This window comes from Seriola dumerili, unplaced genomic scaffold (assembly GCF_002260705.1).
Source record: "Seriola dumerili isolate Sdu_G_001 unplaced genomic scaffold, Sdu_1.0 BDQW01000109.1, whole genome shotgun sequence".
NCBI lineage: Eukaryota > Metazoa > Chordata > Actinopteri > Carangiformes > Carangidae > Seriola > Seriola dumerili.
Genome location: NW_019174364.1, coordinates 1,501,710 through 1,523,942, shown reverse-complemented (window position 1 = coordinate 1,523,942; position 22,233 = coordinate 1,501,710). Strand labels below are relative to the sequence as shown.

The 22,233-nt window shown below is 39.4% G+C and overlaps 1 protein-coding gene across 1 annotated transcript in view; it reads left to right on the top strand.

The window, feature by feature from the left end:
• LOC111222799 (testis-expressed protein 264-like) overlaps nt 1-20,773 on the top strand; it is a 32,370-nt gene extending 11,597 nt beyond the window's left edge. Inside the window, exons 3-4 of the mRNA XM_022746653.1 lie at nt 13,132-13,291; nt 19,170-20,773. Coding sequence (XP_022602374.1) covers nt 13,132-13,291; nt 19,170-19,462 — 453 coding nt within the window. The 3' untranslated portion in view covers nt 19,463-20,773. The remainder of the gene's footprint in view (nt 1-13,131; nt 13,292-19,169) is intronic.
• Nucleotides 20,774-22,233: the final 1,460 nt, after the last annotated feature.

The window sequence follows — 22,233 nt, the reverse complement described above, 5'->3', positions numbered from 1 at the left end:
AGGAGAGGGACTGGTGCTTAAAGTGTTTAAACTGGGAACAATGCAGAGCATAGAAACATGGGAGGGACAGTGGCAGTGCTTTAACAAATACAGAGACATAAGAAGGCAATATTTTATCATTTACAATTGTAGTGCTTGTGGACAGGTCAGAGAAAAATGAATGGTGGCAGTTGAAGGTTGACAAACTCTAACTAGCACACCACAATTCAACAGTATGAAAAACCCACAGAGGTGTGCAGTGTTCCATGTGTTTTTAAACGTTTGAATCAGATTCTGAAGCAGTGATTTATGATGTTCCACAACAGTTTTCAACTACGTTCTCAATTCTTCACATTGACCATAGACAGTCTAGGTTTTTACCCCACCTTGTTTCTAATTCTTTCCTGATGTCTTATAATCACAAACGATGAGCACCGTTTGGGGTAAAAATTATGCAAATCAAGTAAGACAAGTGGGGTCTTAAAAATGAAATCAAATGCTTAATTACTCTTTATGCAATGCACTTTTTGGTATTTATGCTCAGCTGAAGACATCATAACTTCTATTAGCAGTAATTTCTTCTGATGATGAGAAGATGCAGTTCAATGTAATGCAATTTAATCAAATCAGTTTCTCTTGTATGTGATTTAATTTTTAACCAGTTAATTATATTAATGTACAAAATCACTTTGCCTCTTATCAAGGATGTTGCATCATGACCCTGCAAGCTAAGTCTCCCCGCAGAAAGCTCTGTGGAGTTTGTCTGTCAAATGTTCAAACATGACTTTCATCCTCCAGCAGCTGGGAATCTACTGTTGGTGTTAAATGTCACTTCTACATATGATTGATCTGATTCAAACTTTATTCTCTGTTGCACTGTCGCTCTGAATCAAGATCAGGCAATAGGGTGTGATTACTATTTAAGAAGGATAGTTATTTTTAGATATGGGACAAACTGTTTTGTGCCAGTGGCCATCTTATCAATCACTTAGGATGTGAACACTGAGCAAATGCTCACAAGATGTGCGCTGTCTGCTTTGATGTTATTAGTCAGTGATTGTGTATTGTTGTATTTGCGCCCTGGCTTGTGCTTCTTTACAATGTTGATATAGTGAAAATATATCAAAGAAAGAGCTACGGTATGATGACTTAGTGAAAATCCTGCACATGTTGTGCTGTCTTATTATTATTATTATTATTATTATTATTATTATTATTATAACCTAAATCCCTCAGGAAAAGAACAAGTGAAATGTATATTTTTAGAAATATATGGAAAACTGGTTGGAATAAAAAAATAGAAATGTAGTTCTTGCAATCACAAACAACCTGGAAATACTTTGAAATCAGCCTGTAGTGTTGAAACTGCTGCTGACATATTTGTGATTGGTTGATTTACCAAGCAAAGTCCAAAAGTCCTTCACAAATTGTAGAAGTTGTTGTTCTATTAGCACTATACATGTTTCATTTCTAAAGCTCTTTGTGAACACCTGGTCAGTTTGTTTATCTGTGATGTGTGTTCTGCAATGCAGAAGAAGAGAACACACACGTTCATTCCCTTGTGTCAGCTAAAATATTCCTACAATTTGGTCATGTCTTTTGCTGAGATAGACATGCAAATTAAATGAATTTACTCCAATCTCCTCTTGAGGGATTTTCTGAAAAGCAATCCAACAGGCAATTCTGAACCATTCAAGTATGAGTGCGACCACAGGATGGGGGCACCTAACCAAGGTGCAGAGGTTTGAGACCTCAGTGAGCGAAGTTAAGTAACTGGGAGAGATAAAAAAAAAAAAAAAAAAAGAGAAGCTTAGGACTTAACTGCTTTATTCAGCTCAGTGACTTTCAAACAGTCCTTGTTCATTTGTCAAGGCTGAATAAGTCTGTGTAAAGAGTGTTGTTGCTTGAGTGACACCTGGATTGTTCGTACCGGCAACGACTACTGTCACTCACTATGCCCTCAGTCCCTTTCAACCCCTTCTTTCTCCTCAGGGCTTTGAAATGAAATGTAGATTATAAAGGGCTGTAGAGATACTATGCTCCATCATCCCCTCCTCTGTGTGAAGGAGCAGGATCCTGAGAAGTGTCTGGAAGGACTGGTTCAACTATTGAGGAAACATTGTTACTGCTGTTTTGACATTCAAAATAACCATACTGACGAAGCGAAACAGTAAAGAGAAGAAACGCATTGGGTATGCTTAGAGAAGTAAAAGGAGGAGAATGACGGGTAAGTAAGTTGGTAGGGAGAGGAGGGTCGGATGGAGTGGTATCCTCCATAATCTTACAGATTACTGTCATTAACACACTCGCTGTACAGGAAGCTGTCAAGTATCACTGTCCCCTCAATTACATGTTCGGTGTTGCTGCTGAGTGCTATAGAGTCGCCTCTTTCTTCACACACGTTTAACAGAGGAACCTGTAAGAGAACAGATGATATGCCACTTTCATTCCAAAGGTCACTTTTTCAGTTCTTCTGACTTCTAAAACTTTTTGATGGAGGACTCCTTCACTCTTATTAAAGGCAAAACACAAAGACGTGTGGAATAAAAAAAAAAACATAAAAAAACATTGACCATTGGTTTTGATCCCTTTTTTTTTTTTGGCTATCCATTGCTATCCAGTGCTATGAGACAGCAATTTTAATCAGCTGGGGTAGGCCTACTCTTTTCATACCTGAAGTTAAAGTTTTACGCTTCAATCCAATCTTTAAATTTCTGTTTTTCTCTCTGTAAAAAAAAAAAACCCTGTGATGTCCTGTGGTAGTAAGATAGAAGGCTTCGTCCTATGGTCATCTTATCTGTAACGGGGACAGTCTCTGTGCCCTGCAGCCGCTGGAAGCTTGCTGTCATTATCGACCATCAGGTGAATATTACCTTTGAAGTCATTTTAACTTACTGCGGCCCAAGTTGGTATAGTGTTCCTGCAGCATTTAGCACCAAAATATGTCTTGGTTCAAAATTTTGAAAAGCTCGAGGGAATACCAACTGATGGATGTAATTTTTCTCTTCTGTTTGCTTCCTCTGCTCTAAATATCATGCAAGAAAAATCTGCTTCATATTCATATTCACTGAATTTATGTGGACAGCAATCTGAACTCAGACATGCCTCAGCAAATGTGACCAGAATGACCCTGAAATGACAACTGGAGTGAAAAAAAAAAAAAGTCAATTTCTATCCTCATGTTTTTCTATTAACACTTGTTCCACAGAATCACTGAATGTCCTGCATATAGTAGAGGATTTGCAGTATGTGTAGCTTGACAAGCACACAGTGTCCTCTTCATGAAAGCCTCAAGATATTTGAACTTATATTTAGTATTTGTATATTTCAAATAGATACTGTTCATTTGTGAAATCCACCCATCTTTTGAGATCACATTTGAATAAGAAAGAAAAGCCTTGAACTTTCTGATCACCTTTGAGAGACGGCACGGTGCAGTTACCCTAAAGGGATAACACTTAGGCATTTAATTCTGGTAGCCTTCTAAATCTGTCACAGTCTACTTGTCTCTGACTACTTTTGCTTGTCTCGTAGATCTTCAGAGACCGAGCCTTTTCTGCCTCTCTAAGTAAAACAAAGTTGCTCAACCTCCAGCAGCAATACACATTAAATGACTGGTAGAATAGTTTAGTTTTATTTTCTTTGTAACACTTTCCAAATGCAAAAGCCATATAATATACTGTGCATGGCATAATACTGATTGATGAAATTATTCTTTTCTCACAAATGCGGCCTTGACAAGATTAGATTCTCGTAGAAACAACTATATACTGCACAATATCACCACAACAATAATATCAGATGCCAGACCCTCTAGTGGTGTGGACACATGCATGAATACAACCTGGATTAATACTAACATGAACGTGTAGGCAGTGTAGCCTCCAGACTCTCTGAGATGGCTGCCGATGAGTTCTCGTAATTGGTTGGTTGGTTAAAGTTCAGTTCTTAAACTTGTAATTTACCTTTGGTTTAGGACAGCAGTTCCCATATGATTATCCTAATTGTTATTATTAACCGTTAATTGTTTCATGTCATTTTGGTTTTTTTGTGTTCTGCAATTTATGCAGTTTATGCAGGGGATTAATTGTGTCACCGGCGTGTTTTGTGTATTTGTGTCATGTTTTTTTACGCTGACAGCTGAATAGAAATGGCTTGAGTGGTGGGTTTAGTGTCGCAATTTTTGTTGCTCACCAGGAAATGGTAAATTGTACTTTATATATCTAGAAAACAGCCCTGTTTGCAGATTATCTGAGTGTGGTACAATGGTTGGGAGCACTTATCTGCCACTTTCTTCCTTCAGCTGTCCTCCTCATTGCTGATAGTGGTGTTCAGTTCTTTTTGCCTTTCTTCTCAGGAGACAAGGGGCCATGCTGTCTGTGTCTGTCTCAGTCCTCAGAATGATCATTTGTTGGCTGTTTTCCTCCATCTGTTTTCCCTTCTCCCTCCCTCTGTGAGGAGGAAGTCTTCACTTTTCTCCATCAATTTTTCACTGTCTCATCAGACTGACACTTTCTAAGGTACAATAGGTGAAATGGCCCCTGAGAGACGGAGTCAATCTGAACTTTGCTTTTTTTAGACACAGTCAAATACTGGAAAATGTTAATAGTTTCTTCAGTATCTCTGTAACATATTATTCTCACCACATGCACAGACTCTGTAGCAGATAACTCGTAGAAATAAACCCCACCTGAGAACAAATCAGGACTATTGTTAATTAGGAGTATTGCTAAAAATAAGGGTTTTGGTAAATTCTTGCTACATATTTGACACAAAAACACTGAAAATTTATTTGAATATTAATTGATAAGTTTGATATTATCTCAACTAAAATTCCAATGCGGCTACTTTTACTTACTCTTCATTACATTTTACATGACATCACTGCGTCCAGCCTGGTTAGCATGGCAGCTGAAGTGTTATCACCATTATCTGGAAAAGGGCAAGGTTCTGTGGAAACGTAGAGTCGATGGTGGAAACGCAGGCATGTTTAATGTTGTTTCCTGTTTGACAGACTGCTGGTCTGCTGCAGTGGAGAGGTGATACTTATCTGTACTCTGGCAGCTTTGCTTCTCTCTGTTTCATACCACTGTAACTTGTACATCTTCTGTGTTAGACTGTTGGTTGAAAAAAAACAAGCAAGTTGGAGGCATCAGCTTTGCCTCTGAGAGGCAATGTTGGCCGATACTGGCTCTAACTTTTCATCTGGCATCATCATCGGCTCAAAAATTTAATTTGCCCTATACTTTTGTTCATAACCAAATGCCTGCAAGTACGAGATGTCATTCCCACCAGCCTCAGCTGTACATTGTGGTTAGGACAGTTATATTTAATTTAGTAGTAATTAGCTAATTAAAGCATGCTAGCTATGGTGGTGAATTCTAATCATTGTTAATGTCATTGTGAACATTTTAGCGTGCTGATTTAAACATTTAGCTCAAAGCACCACTGTTCCTGAGTACAGAACCACTAGCATGGTTGTAGACACTTACACCGTTCATGCTCTCGGTTCAAGTGTGAACGCACCCAGGATGCACTGAGGGCGCATTTGAGGTGCGCTCACTCAAAACCACATTCAGAGGTGGTCTGGGCCACGTGTCGACATTCACATTCACACCCACTCAGCACACTGCTCGCTCTCTTTTAGTCTTGTTTTCTGTCTTTCTATAGAGTAAAATATTAATTAAAAAAAAAATAGAAAACTATTAATCGGTTAAAATAATTGACAGATTCATTTAAAATGAAGATAACTGTTAGTTGCAGCCCTGACTGATAAGAAAATGACAGCACCCTTATTACACATAGAATCTGATCTGCTGATTCGTCCTATTGCTGCAAAAACCTCAGGTGTGCAGGTACCATTTTGGGGTTCATCAAGGTCACCCCGTTCTTTGGATTTAGGACCAATCTGATGTGAATTTGTGGGTGTTCCTAATCCGAGCCGCTAGATGAAGGGAGAGATTCATGAAAATTCAAAGTGGATGTCATTCATCAAGGGCCACCTGGGAAAAGCATGTCTCATTTCTTTGTGTGTTGGGACTTAATGGCTCCTCTGGTAGCTCGTTCACAGGCTGTATTTGTGTCAGGCTTGACTTTGGTTATTCTTCCTCTCCAGCACCAGTGCTTTTATTCCTCGTTGAAATCACTCCTCTGGTGTAAAATGTATTCTCTGTATTTGTTATGCTGTCCCAGAGTGCCTCTGGGCATCTCCTCCACTAACACTTCCAGCTCCACACTGGAGAAAAATTTACTCTTCCTTTGTTTATCATTGAATTGATACTTGGGAGGAAAATTGCAGCAAAATGTCATTTTAAAAAGAATATAATTATTTCTTGTTCAAAACAGATAACAGGAAAATATGTACACCTAACATTTCCTGAGAGGAGAAAGCTGAAAAAGTAAATAAAGAAAAAAATAATCATGGGAGAGGATGCATATTTATACAGAAGTGGAATCACCTCAGCTTCACCTCTGGTCAATACATGCCTTGGCTCATTTTTGGGGTATTTGCTGCTCTACAAAGCGATGCAAATATTACATTTTTGTCATACCAAAAATAATGGTAGTGCGGGTGTTTCTTGACAAGACACGATGATGGTATTCATTTAATTAATTTATTTACGAAATAAATAATGAATAACATCATATTCCCCGCAATAAGGCTGATCACTGGCTAGCTAGCGTGTTGGCAGGAGTTGATTATAGTGAAACATTTTGGTGAAATGCTGTCATTGATAATGACTGTCAGCTGCTTATACAGTTGCTCGAGAGTTATTCCTGTCTTCAGTGGGTGTCTGAGTGTGTAAGCTGCAGCAGGTTGGGCTACAGTCAAACAAATCGATGAGTGTGATGTGGATTTTTATGCTTCAATTACTTGTTTGTCAGCAGGATTACACAAAAGGTACTGAATTGATTTACACCAAACTCGGGTGGGACATGGGCCAGGAAAGAACCCATTAAATTTCGGTGCTGATCCAGTTAACAGGGTGGAACATGATTTTGTTTTTTTTCCTTTATCACTTTCCTAAGCATTGTGAGATGGGACATATTTAGACAGAAAATAATGTTTGCCTCTTTATGTAAAAAAAGAAATCTGGCGTAGCATTTGAAGAGACTCTTATTTGTTGGTTACAGGCTGTTTATTTCTTTTCACAAAAAAAAACCAACAAAATACATAATTAGCCCAGGGGTCCCCAAACCTGTTGGATACAAACGTGTACACTACTGATCAAAAACTTTAGCATCTCCATTTTTCCACTTGTTACTGAAATTCACGTAGTTATTTTCCCAATGCACTCTGGAAATTTGTGCCAACACTGTTTGCTTGCAGAACTTCCCACATCTTTTGCTTTGCTTTCACCTCCTGTTCAGTTGATGAGCTTTAAGTCTGTAGAGTGTGCTGACTTTCCATCATGTGAAGCCACTCTCTCGCTCTTTTCTTCTCATGTTTCGGGTCATTTTCTCGCTGTAGGATGGATCCCTGACCGACTAGTATGTCTTCCTTTGTTAATTGTGTTTTTCTCACCATTCTAATAATAATATACAGTCGTACTACTTGCAGTACAACGTTGTGTGTACAGAGTGTAGCACCACAGCGTGTTCCACCACTGCCTTTCTACAGACAGAAGCTGCAAGTTAACCAATTACTTTTGTACCATTTAAGGTTGTCTGACTGCACTGGAACTGTTTGAAGTTCTTTAAAATTGGGTTGTTTTCACATCTTTGTGTGACATATTCATATAGATTTTAGTTTATAATAATTGGACAAACAGGACAGGACTACCTGTGTACTCCAGTGTGTTAAACATTTACACATTGTGTTATAAGTGTAATAACCATGCTCTTAGTTCTTAGATTGTTTTGTGTGTATGTAAATATCCAGCCCATAATGTGACCCGTACACAACCAAAATATAGCAGTAAACATTTGAAGGGCATAAATCTGTCATTGGTAGAATTATACATTTATGAACTATTTCATATGATGAAGTGATGTAGAGCTTTTATGACATTCCAGGAAAAAGAAACTCATCAGACCAGAATGCAGGATGAATGTATAGCAGTGTTTTACTGGCGAAGACCGGAAATCTTGTTTTAGAGCTCTAAAAATACCCCATACAGTTTAATTTATTTAACCAAGGCCACATGTGATGTGTATGCACAGGGATCCCATGTAGATGTTGGTCTCCGGGCTAGGAACCTGGAAAGAGAGGACACAAGCACATCCTCATTCTTTATGTAGACCATCTATCCTTCCCCCATTCTCTCAGGCCCTGCTGCAGAGTGGCTACAAATACACAGCTAGCATGAGAGAATGTGTGAGAGGTTATTAAAGTGTCACACACACCTGTGTGCGTTTTTAGCAGGATGCTTTTGGCAATTCTCTACACTCAAACTAATTTCATTCATCTTTAATCCTTTGTTGATGCAGGTTTTCTTTCACAGTGCTTCAGTACAACAAAGCACCATAATTACAAGGTTTATTTAACTGTGACATGTGAATTAGCTCAATAATTAAACTCACTTTAACGATTAACAGAGCTTGCATGGAACCTTTTGAACAGCTTTGGCATGCGCTGATATGTACTTGTGAGGCTCGTGAAGGGGAGCATCTACTTCAAAGTGTTGGTGATGGCCAGGGTGATCGCATTTACCCATTTATGATTCATGACTTACTCTGCATTTCCAATCATGGTTGGCAAGGGCGAACTGGGAGTGACAACAACACAAGAAAACAAGCAATATGAAGCAAAGATGGCTATATCCAGATCTGCCTCTGCCTTTTCTTTTTTTTTTAATTTTCAAACAGTTTAATCAAAGTAAGGTGCAGTCATGTTCTGCTGGCCCCTGTAATTTCCCATGTCTGTTTTCTTAAAAAAAAAATACTGCAATATAATGGTGTCTTCATGCCAGAGAAACAAAATAACAGATATCTTTCTGTCGAAAAGTATTGCCATTTCTGCACTGTGGAGGATGTGGAGGAAAAATGACCCTACGATGACCTTGATACTCTGGACTGCCTTAAGTGCTCTCCTGGGTCCCTGTGGCCCTGATACTGTAGGAGAAGATTATGGAGAAAATCAAACAAAATCAATAAATACACTAGGCACAATCCCCTACCCAATTACAAAAGCCTACCGAGCACAGTTTGTCTCAGCGATTCCACAGCCTGTCTAATTATTGGCCTGCCCTCTGTCCCGGGTCTTCTGTTCATAAGACACAGCAAAACTGACCTGACAACCTGCTCGGCCTGGTGTGGGTTAAGTTTGCACCTAGCAGTGACTCTAGTAACACGTATAGGCTCCATGTGTGGGTGTAGAAATAATAAAGGTGTACTCAAGTCTCACAACAAATTTTAACAAAATCATTTTGAATCGAGGTTTTCACTGGTCTTAAATAAAGTCACATACAGTTATTTTTCAGCTTGATGTAATGTCAAGACACAGATGAATAACAATGTTAGCTGAATAGTGTTGCATTTATCAGCACTCTTAACCAGTCAGTGCAGTAAAAACATTCTCCATTAATCAATTGATCGTTTTAGTCAATGAATGTCAGAAATATTTTACACACGTACGCTTTTTCCTAAACAACAGATTCCTAAAGCCCAACATGACGTCTCCAGCTTGCTTGTATTCTCAGATCAACAGCCCAAAAGCAGCAAATTGGAGAAGCTGGTGCCAGAAAACATTTGTTGTTTTTCTTTTCGCTTGGAAAACCACTTAATTAGACAGTCCAAGTCCTGCCCTGCCATGTGCTCTGTTGTTTTTGCATACACACTATTTCATCTGCTTTTCTGTACAGCTGTAGTATGATTTTGAAGTCATAAATGTATTCAACAGCTGAAGCTGTCAAGTTGAGGTTGTTGAATGCTGAAAAGTACATCTTGGTTATGTCTTAAGTCATATTTTCAAGCAAAATGAAAGTCTCTTATTTTGAAAGAGTGCCCGTGGTATTAACCTCCTGGAGAACCTCCAGCGCATGAAGCAATAACAACAGTCAGTAAAACAGAGAGCACACATGGAGAGAGTGGATCTAGCTGTTGATTATTAATCCATTCAATATGAATCACCATTTAGCATTTCTTTTTTTCTCTCTCCGCCCACTTTTCTGGCCATCAGTGCTGGTCTGAAAAAGTCAGAAGTGCTCACCTTTCTGCCTCCTGCCAAACAGTATTTTTTTAATACTTTTTGTACTTTTAATTAATGATTTTTCATTAATCATTTGCTGCTTTAATGTGCTAATGGATCCTTCAGAGAATTCATTTCAAGTGGGATTAATTTTTAGTAGATGTTCAGTGTGTAGGCAAAAAAGAAAAAAAAAGAAGAAAATATGAAAAATCTTACAAAAAAAGATGCACAGATGAGTCATTCAGCTTTGAGCAGAAGCCCGATGTTTTTATGCAAGAATATACTGTAAGTATTTTAAAGAAAAAAAAGGTCAATTAGGTCATAATTATAAATGCAACAGTCAAAAAAATCAAAAATAAATAATGTGGTAAGGAAAGTAATGATTTAATTTAAGAGCAGATTTCAAGGCAGCCAATCAAGGCACAGTGGCTGAGCAGTGTAGGCCCTGATGGGTCGTTTTGTCCTGCTTCCAGTTGTGTTTACATTTCGAGAGTGCAAAAACATGTTTTTAAACTGAAGTGTCTTTTGCCATCTTACAGAACCCATTACATCCTGATGCTTTTGCTCTGCACCTTCACATAATTGCTAAGGTCTATGTGGCCATTTTGCAGGACGTGATGTACCCTAATTTCCCTTGTAAACAGTATTCTCACGACGTTTCCATTTCCCACCACCAAATAATAGCTTCTCAATGACACTAGACCTGAGGCAGGACACTGCGTACAGCAAATTTGAAATTGCTGTGATGAATGCCGGTAAGAAACTGAATATCTTTTGCAGCCTCCTGAATCATCACACCTGAACATGTCTAATTCTTTTACAGGATGCAGTGAAGCAAACACGTGTCCACTTCCTTCATCCCTTAGTGAACCGATTGTCTCCCTGCAAACGGTCGAGGATTTGTATGAAAGAAGTGAAACAATAAGAGAAGCAGTTCAGAGTGGCTCCGCTCTATTTTAGGTGCATTTATATACATTTGTAGTCAGGTGTTTCTATTATTTTCTCCCAGGGCTAAATGCAGTGCTTTTAAAACCCACCCTTACTCCGCTCATTTAGCATGTAATGCTTTTATGCTTGGATCTTTTTAAGTGTGCCACTGGACTGTTAAGTCTACTCTTATTTAGTACATCTTCTCTGCAATATTGTATTTGTCAGCTCCTCTCCAGTCCTTTGTTATGTAACACCAACAAGCCAAATAAAAATGCCTTTGGCATCCATTATAATCTGTAACTGAAAGCCAATATAATTCTGACAAATCAGAATTTGCCGGTGAAATATGAACGCTGAATCCCACCGTGTAGCTGTTGAATTGACGGCGTTTCTGAGCCATACTTCATTTTTTCGCATTTGATCATTTATTGATGGGGTCTGAACCGCAACGTTAAACTACTGTGTATATGTCATCATGCATACATGCACATCGGTATGCAATATGTAGCAGCCCATGTCTCTGGCTCGGGCTGATGAGCCAAACCAATGAGGATACACAGATGTTTCTGAAGGAAATGTGCACCAATAATTGATGTTGGTGAAATCACTGAAACTGACAACGTTGTTCCTGCAGCAGCGTGAGGAGCGTCACTGCTGTCATAATTGGGCCGAGAGACAGATGGTGACAGAGATGATAGGACAGAGTTTGAAAAGAAGTTAGCTGTCTCCCACAAAGAGTGCCTCTGAAGTATGCGTTCAATCTACAAGCCTGATTATCATATCCTACATGTGTGACGTTCCTGTTGTTCCACTGAACAGTAACTACCTGTCAGTTACATCCACTTTGCTTGAAAGTGGAACGTCAGCAAGGGGCATGGGGACTCTGTACTCGCAGGATCTGTTGAGAAACTATAATAATCTTAACAGTTTCAACTCTTGGAGAGTTGTCATGAATTTGCCATTATGTAAGAAATGATTTATGGTCTAAAAAGCTTGGGCTAATGCAGTTCAAGTCAGTGATGAAACACAGGGTTCAGAGATGGAGGAAGAGTGCAAGGTGTGAATACAGAGGTCTACGTTACCATAATACCGTGCTTTTACTCTCAATTTATTGAACCCATACCCCAAACTCTTTTAATCAAAGCAATAACCACTAAATGCTGCAGTCTGTGACTCAAATCCACAGCACTTTTCAGCATAACAAAATAATATTGCTTGTGGTTTAGTCTAGTCTAGAATATAATCAACATCTACTTTATTTAATGTTACATTAGATCAAGCAGCAGCTAATCTGTTGCACTTTGGCAGCAGTAAAATGGACAAATCGGGATGAAGCCTGACATCAATTTTAGCAAATTAAAACAAATTGACTTTAAATCATTAATATGGAGTTACCGCACTGCAGCCACAGTGTGTTTCTCATATTGCTTGGCATTTAGCATATGCCGAAAGGGTGAAAGTAACAGACATTGGCGTTGCATGAGCAGAATAACCAAACATGGTCTATGAAAGGTTAATGAGCCTGCAGAAGTGAAGTGGTCGTGTGAGACTTCTAGCCTCTAGAGGAGTGCGGCAAGTAACAGAGGAAGGACAGCAGCTTTAACAGAGGCAGCGTGGCTGGCAGTGTGGAGGCTGCACATTCATAAAGACAGATTATACAGATCTAAGATGTGTCGCATGTAGGGTGTGAAGATCTGAGTTCAGCGGTGAAGCAGTGAGGTCACCAAGTATCATTTTCACTCATGATTGACTGGAAGCAGACTTGTGGTATTATTTGCATGTCTGCACTTGTATCCTACTGTGGTGTTTCCTCTGTCCGTTACATGTACATGTATGTAGACACGAACATGTTAATGAGTGTTGATGGGACTCATTTTAGCTTTGGGAATTAAATTAGCACTTACAAGTTTTAGATATACACCAGATAATCAACAGTTTGTGACACTTCTATCATCTATTAAAATGGAATTGTGCGCTTAAATTGCTACTAATCACAAACTTTAAAGGAAATGTGTATGTTAATTTATCTCATTGCATTTGCTGTAAATCAGGAACTTGCTTTTTATTCTCGCCAACTTTTACATCTCTCGCAGGAAAGGAGGCTGTGTGCACACCCGTTCCTGGAGATCTACCGGGACGGTCAGATCCAGTTCATGGCCCCCTTGGCTCGACAGGGAGATTTCTATGTACCTGAAGTCCGGCAGGTAGAAAGACGGCTCTCAGAGGAATTGCACAGTGACACGGAAATCTCAGGTACATGTTCTTCATGTAGTAATGCATAAGCGCATACATTTTTGTTGTACTTATAAACCTAGAGGGAATCAAAGCCCTTCGAGCCACTCAGGACCACAGGCTTCCTGGTGTTACTGCTGAAAGTGGATGTAATGTAACGTCCCATCATTCAAATATAGAACATAAGCAGGCCAACAAATGCAAGTTTCACGTGGAAGTGATTATCTTCTTACAGAGTAAAAAAAAAAATATGTGTAGAAGGATATCTAGAGTACAACACTTAAAGTTATTAATTTTGTGTCACACTGAGGACATAATCCTGGTCATCATTTCTTCCACAAATAACCTCAGAAGTGAAAAATGGTCACACAATGAAGGGCAATAAGTATTAAGCATTAAATAATGACTATTGTGTTTTGACATATTTACACAAACTGCCTTATATACTTTATTACTATATCTGGTGGGACTATAAAACATGAATGTAGAGTCTGTGATGTCACTCATTAGCATTAGTTTTTGAAGCTTGGATTTGGATCTGACACCTGCCACTGTGTTGATCCATTCTGTATATTTTCATTAGATTTAACTATTCATTGATTTTTCAGGTCTTTTTTTGGTTGCTTGCTTCCCCAGAACGAGCCTTTTAAAACAGAAGTGACATACAGTATTATCAGCTTATAAAGTTGACATTGTGAACAACAGTTGCTTCTTTACACTGATATATATCATTGATTTGCAGCTGTGTTGCTGCCAACTGACAGATTTTCAGTTCAGTGCTCACACCAGCTCTGCTCTTGGTCTCCACCAACTCCTCAGGGAAAATCTGGCTCTTTAGCTGCTAAATGCTACGCTATGTTGACCAGCTTTTAAAATGGGAAAAAGTTAGAATTTTTCTCATGTAGTTCTATACAGTCAGCTACTTTCTGATGGCCATCAAGAAACTGCATGTCTAGGTGCCTGTATTTTGGCTTCAGCATTCAGCTGTGGTCGTCACCGCTCGGGTGGGACCCAGGGGAACTGGACCTTGTTCCTACTGCTGTTTTGTTTATGAGCAGCCCCACAGAAGAAAACTGTGATTGACACCTTCTTAGGTGTAAATGAAAAGGCCGGACACAGCAGCCTCTGGTGGAAGTGTGTTAACACTCAGCAAGGGGTTGTCCACAGCTACACGGACACCATATGGAAATCTTAAACACAGTTCCAGTTGACACTGAGTTATCGTCACGAGACATAAACGCTTGTGAAGGAGTGTTTGGAGGAGTCATTGTTGGATGAAGTGAGATGAAGGGATGAGCTCAAATGGAGTGTTAAAATAAGCCTATTTGATGATAACGGCTTCATAGCACCTAATTGCTACGGCTTTGTGGCAGAGGCCGTATTGTTCAATTCAGTTCAATTCAATAAAGCTGCAGTGAAACCAAATATAAACATAAAGGACACAAATCAATGTGAAAACCACAAACAACAAAACAAAATACACATTAGACAGCATGTTACAGTGTAAATTCAATTGTGAACATGCATTAGATTGAATGGGTTCTTTAGGAATATAGAGAATTGGCGCCAAAGCAACTTTTGGATTAGTCGACTGACAGAAAGTTTATCAGCAACAGTTTTAATAATTGATTATTTATTTAACATTCATTCATTCATCAAGAATTTATGCAAAATATTCTCTGATTCCAGCTTCTCAAAAGTGAGAATTTGCTGCTTTTGTCTGTTTTGAACAGATGTCATAAAGGCATCACACTCTGGGAACTAGTGGTGGGCTTTTTTTTTTTTTTCACTATTTCCTGTCATTTTATGAACCAAGTGATTAATAGATTAATCTTAAATGTCTAAGATGTAGTCAGAAAGCATAAGAAAACTGTCTAAGATGCATAAAGCAGACAGAAGTAAGTGAGCCTCCACTGTTTGGTGTAGTTGTGTACGCACTGTGGAGCAGGGTGCACAGTGATTGATTTATCCCACTGGCTTTATCCCGTTATTCAACTCTGATGTTTGAAATGATTCTGGAAAATCTACCTCCAAAATTTTCAATTGTTAACAAATTGCTTTTATTTTCTTGCTTTTTTTGGTTAAAGCCACTCAATTAAGAATTATAGCACGTGTTTATAATTTATTTGTCTGGTCATGGCCACCCTCTAACATCTAGTGTCACATCTTTCTCCCATGACACCTCAGAAGCTCCCCTCTGCATCTCTGCTACAAAACAGAGTGAAACTGAGCGACGCTGACAAATCCAGTGCTCTTCTTCATGTGTCACGAGCGTGGTGCAGAACACAAGTGGCATTTGGGTCCATGACTGTGAATGATAATGTGACAGGTAGCCATGCTCCTGTCACACTGGTATCAACTTACCCAGGTCAGTGGAGCATTCGGGACACCGGAGGCTTCTCTGGTCCAATGATTCCCAACCCACCCATCGTCTACTCCAATCCCTCCCCCCATACTCATTAGTGACCGGATTAAACCCCCAGCCTCCCCACACATGGCTCCTCGCTCCGTCAGAGAGCCGTCTAAAAATCACCCTGTCATTCTCGAGCGTATAGCTCACTTTGCTACTCAAGCGGCTTCGCTGTTTTTAAGTCTTTGGGGGCAAGTTCAAGTCAAATTGAAACTCAAGCCCATGAGAGCAAGTCCAAGTTATACCGCAAGTCAAATTTCACCACCACAACACTAGACAGATGCCATATTTACAGTGCCAATCATTTACTGTGATGGAGAGCAGTGACAGTGGCTTTGATATAGATGTGTACAACTTAATGCGGAAGTATAAATCAAGCTCATCAAGTGTTTATAGCTGCTCTGAACGGCCACACTGGAAGGTGGGATGAGAAGCTCGCCGTCATAGAGAGGGGCAAAATGCGATAGTCATTCAAACAGAGATAATGGTGCACACTTCCAGATAAGCTCTTCCTCGAAGGCATTGCACTTGACTTTTACCGTAAAGTAACAAAAGTAAGAGTGTGAAAATTTAAGCAAGAAAGAAAAAAAAGCTTCAGAGGAAAGTACGAACCCTGCTTATTTTCTCACTTCTGCACAACTGCTGTGTGCAGTGGATGGCGTGTTTCGACTGAAGGATATAGCAAATGTGTTTTTGTTTTTTCCTTTAACACAGCTGAGACCACATCTTAAAAAGCCTAAAAAACAAACAATTACCGATTTTTACATTTTCAACTGAATGTTTTTTGCTTTCCTAGTCTCACATCAAGTCGAGTCTTAGAGGAGTAAAATCGGACTTGAGTCCAAGTTTCAAGTCCACATTTCTGCCTGCCACCCTTTACACACAGTACCTTGATCTGCACTGATTTTGAACCGACAGGATTTAAGCCTGATTATAATAATTATCCTTCTGTAAAGTAAGTTGCAGTAAGCACATTAAATCTTGACACGCTCATGTTCCAATAATGGATCAACTGTCACTCCGACTGTATGTAGAGACTGATGCCTGAAGGCGCCACGAAACCCCTCCAATCAAACGTAGAGACAATTTTCACCTTTAAAAAATGAAGATATCATGCCTAATGTATCTTCCAATCCAAATGGGATTTTTCTTCCCCATTGACTGATTAAATTTTGTGACTTGCTTTAGGCATTCAACCAGCAGAGGAAGAACCAACATTAGACCAAACCCGTTGCTCTTTCAGAGCTCAGTCTGCATATTTCTAATGTTTTCTTTCATTTTCCTCCTCCCTCCATCAATCACATGCACATGAGGTGGGTGTAAATTAATCAGGGAGAGCTTGTGGCTACATTCAAATTTGGTTGTTTTCGATTTGAATTTTGAGTGCATCTTTATGAAGATAAATAGGAGCTCATTGTCTACTGTACATTGTATTTAGCGCTAACTGGTACACATCTTTTCTTCCACCAGGTAAAAATAATCATAGTCCACTTTAATGTTGTTGTCGGGAATAAATGATTCATCATTCATCAGCCCTGCAGATAAAACATGCAGTTAGTTCTCGTGGTTCACCTCACGTTCAAACTCCAGTGCGTGCTCAATCCCAGCCCCAGTCTCATATTCTCTGTCAACATGAGGTCATTTCCACTGCAATACCTCTCTCTCGCTCCCTCATCTTTTCTAATATCGTATTTTTGGGGGACGTGTGACACAATATGAACCTATAGTACTTTCATGTTTTGATCAAGTGCAACACAGCACACACAGCAGCAGGGTAAGCCCACATGAACAAACAGTATCTATTCATAAACTAGCAGAGTCGCTCCTGATACAATTTACAAAGTATTGTCGGTGTAATTAATGCTGTGTACTGTTGTGTACTGTATGCCATTTCCTCTTTCTGTATTTTAGTATTGTAGTGTGGGGAGACTCTTGAGCGTGATGTTCAACATGCCTCTGAAGTGAATCTTTTTGTTTTCTACCTTTTTGAAGTTTAACAAGGAATGAATTTTCTGTTTTGAGAGCCTGTCACAGAGTTTTTTTTTGGCAATGTCAGCAGCTGCTGCCACTAAACTTGATGTCTTTTTTTCTTCACCTTTGACAGTCCTCTGTCTTGAAGTGCATGTTTAATTTTGTGTAGGTTACAGCCAGTGTTGAATTCCCACAATGAAATGTTAAGTGGATTTTCAGAGCAAATACATTTGCTGATTTATAATCGGTGACTTTGAACGCTGACAACCTGTGACATTACGATGCAGTCGTTGCTTAAAACGTCCCTCGAGTTTGTCGGCTAACTATTCTGTTAACAGCACAAACCTCAGCTATCGCTTGCCCCATGTCACAAAGTATTTATCACCTACAACATGATGATTAGCGTCCTTCTATCCACTGTTTCATGTGAAAGGTTAGTTCTTGCCATCCGTGTGTATCATCATCATCATCATCATCATCCTCATCATGTCTGCAGTTAATGACAGGCTGGCTTGGTGTAAGGACATGTATTGACTTGAGAAGAGCGTTATGTGCAAACACTCACAGGCAAAAAGACAAAAGGTCAAGAGACTGGAACACACAAGTATGACACTGATCCTATTAACCTGCGGAGCACAAACTCAGAAACACTGAGGGGAGAGGTGGTCGGGCTGCTTATGTGATCCCGTCCAATTAAAGAGCATGAGACCTTTAGCTTCCAGGAGTTTCTAATTAACTTCAAGTCACAGCACGAGGTGTTGCTGCTCCTCTCCTAGTTCATTAACAACCAGGAAAATGTGTGTGTGTGTGTGTTCTCTGTCATCCAAAAAAGCTAAAAAACAAAAACAAAACAAAACAAAATTGCAACAGCACTGTAGTTATTTCTGCATAACTTGTAGGTTTATGAAAATATAACAATTAAACAATGCATCAGAAAAAAACTGCTAGATGCATAAAAGGACATTGTAAGCCAGGATTATCCTATTAATTGTAAGGAGTTTAATGGTTTGATTTACCATAAACTATATACTGTGTGTATATATATATATATATATAATATACAGTAATCCCTCAAAAATAGCTGAGAAGAGACAGCCTTAAAATTGCTACCAAGTTATGATATCACTTTAGGTTGGACATTTTTTATGGCCCTGAACTATTTTAATAATCTTTCTAAAGCATACCGTGTGGTCTCATTATATGAACTATGAACTATGATATACTGACAGCGTTTAATTTCAAGTAGCATTTTCAAGAGGAATATTATGATATTTGGCTCCATGCATACGATGTACAAATGATTCATCTTTTTGGTGTAAAATAAAGGACAAATTATGGAAGAGAAAATTGTTGTTCTGGACCAAAATCACTGTGCAGCCCAAATACCATCATGCAGATTTTGGTTGAATCCCAGCCCTGAATTTTTTTGGGCAGCCAGGCTTTTCTCATGTGGCGTTTGTTTATAGAAGCCCTCTCACCATCTGTCCTTCCCCTCCCTTTGTTTTGTCACTGCTCTAGGTGCAGACTCAAACAGTGAATACAGCTCAGGGAGTGGGGTTCTCCTGTCAGACAGCAGAGAGACGTCCCTGGCGGCCTCCTCTGTCCACTCCTCTGTGCTTACCCAGGATCAAGGGGATAGAGACTACAGAGGCAGAAGCTCAGGGGGAACTTCATTTAAAGAACTGGACTGGGGGGAGCAGGATGGTGGACAGCAGGAAGAGAGAGAAGAGTGGCCTCATGGAGACTCTGACCAGAAGAGCCCGGAGGTTCCCACTCAGGAGTGGTGGGGTGTCGTTGGAGGGGAGGAGTGAGAAATTCAGTCAGACATATTGGTTAAGAATGAGAGAATAAAGAGAATGGAGGGTGATACTCTTTATTTCTCTTATTGTTTACATATCCCATGAAAAGACCAAAACCAACAACGTGTTAGTCAGGTTCTCAATACGCACTGCCTTCACTACCCTGAGAGCCCGTTCTCTCCCACAGAAGAGGTTCATTTTTAAAAACAGCATATGAATATTTGATTTTGTTTCAAGATAAGATATTTCCTAAAACAGCTGGGCACTGATGTAGTTTTTAGCAAATATTAACTAAACTGGAGTAAATCAAATGTGGATTAATCCACATTAGGTTTGCTACAGTGGTTTCGGCAGCAGGATGGTGTATGCTGGATCAATTGTGCAGTGGAGGTGTATGGCCGAGGAATAAGCAATATCAGGCTTTGGCTATGCACACAATTTTGTTAATTCATTGTTCATTTTGGTCTTTTCATGAGGATTTCTTTGACGAAAAAAAAAATATGGAATAACACCAGACTCCTCCTTGAATCCTTCAATCGCACAGTTTTAAGACGAAAGTGATACAATCTGTTCTGAAAACAGAAAACAGAACATAATATTCAGGTAGCCTGAGTTTCTTGAGACATTTTTACAGAAGGGATGCCGCTTGTCAAAATTATACGAGATGACTGAACTGAGTGTTTGTCAGCCAAAGCATTTTACTTGAATATCTTAAACCGCTGATATTTTCTCTCTCTATTTGAAAGGATCAAAGCTGTTGTGTAATAAGGAGGTCTTTATTTTGCTGGACTGCAGCTAACCATAGCCTGCATTTCTAATGAGGTATTTGTTAGAGGATTGTAACACAAATATAAATATAGGGAATTCTTTTCATTTCAAGTATATTTGGTGAATTGTTTACACAGGACCTCAATGTGATTTATTAATAACAGACACAAGGCATTGAAATTAGTATAAGCACATAGAAAGTAAGCACAAAGTGTTCTTCACTGTTTTTGTTTTTGTTTTCTTCTGAGCATTTGAACACCTTGTTATGAATTTTAAAATGTGTATTTTTGTATTTTTACCAGGTTGTGTGTTGGCATCGCTCTGTTGTTGATTTCCAAAGATAAAGGTGTGAATGAATATAATATGATTACCTTCTTACTGTAGTCCTCCTGACTACCTCTGAGATTTAAGACATGATTATGGTGAGTGTGCAGTCAAGACAAGTGGGCTTACCATTAATATTCATCTCACTATGACTGAACCACTCTACCTTGTATTTACAGTGACTCTACATCTAGCCTCTGGCATTCTTAAACCCCCCCCCCCACACACACACACACACACACACACACACACACACACATTCATTCCCAGCTTCTTCATTTTCTGTTTAGACATCAAATTCTGTTATTTTCCTCTCCCAACCTTTCTCCCCTCTGCTGTCTCATCGCACGGGCTAATTCCTGTTTGTTTTTTCACCTTTTGCTCTGTCTCCCCTTTTTCCTCTTTGAAATAAATATGGCAGCTGCAGCCTCAAAGACCACCTGATGACCCGCAGCCTCTAATGTATGTCCAGTCATATCCATGTCCTTTATCTTCCGACAAACAGGAGATCACACCGAGCCTCTCACAGCAAGCCGTGCTCGCTTGGAGGGTGTGGGCAGCACGAAAGGATGTGCATGTGTGAAGTCCAGTGAGAGATGAGCCATATAGCAAACAGCTTTTGCATAGTCTCACGCATGTGCATTTAAGATTCTCCAGACAATTTTTTTTAGTCTGACAGAAATGAGTCATACGGCCTCTCACTTTACTGCTGTGTATTCGATATGACGAAAACCCAGGCAAGGCTTTCCTTAACTACAACTGTGTCATTCGATTGTCAGATAAAGTGCCAATTTAAGTGCGGGTCCATCCTGCAAAGGCTACACGTTGACCCATCAGACTGTGTTCAGTGCAGTCAAAACCTACTTTATCCAAATATAGCTGTTGTGAAGTTGCTCTTTACACTATCATAATACAGTCATTATAAACACATAATCATAGTGCATAAATAGGTAATGCAAAATCAAGAAATTAAAGTAGGCACATTCATTCAACTTAACAATTCCACAGCTCCTCTCCCTGACTGAGGCCCTTGGCTGCTGGTCCAACCAGGAAGCAGTTTGAAGTCGCTGAGAGTTATCGGAAACCTGGAACAAATCCTGGACATTGACTGATTTCGGATTTTACAAAGCTAATTAGATAACCCAGTAAACCTATTTCTTGGATCAGGTCTTGGGAGGATGTTGTTCGATGGAGCCACGATTGTTTCTTTTTCTTTCTTTTTTTTTTGTCTGAGTTGCATTTTTCAGCATTATCTGTCTGTCTGCTCCCTAAGGAAAACAACATTGCATTCAGAGAGCTCTGGAGCTGCCTACCTGTTCATTAGAGTGATTTTGTTGACATTTGCTTGTCAAACTACTGTCGAGAACATGGAAATGTGAAAAAAAAAAAACAAAGCAAACAAGCAAACCAGGGCTCGGACAGTGTCACTTATTCATTAATTTACTCTACAGTGGAGTTGAGTCAGACTTAATTGGCAGAATGCTGAGCTTTGACCTGACAAATGCTCCACAAATAAAATGATCTATAGTTGGTCTTTACATTTTTAATCTAAATGCTGATTACTTTAAGTTCCCAGAGGATAAAGTTAAACAAGATGGATGGGCTTTAGGAGTACGAGTGAAGCCCTGAGATGCTTTGTGTGTGTATAATTATAAAACCTTTATGGGAGCAGTGGCTGTTCTCTGCTTTGT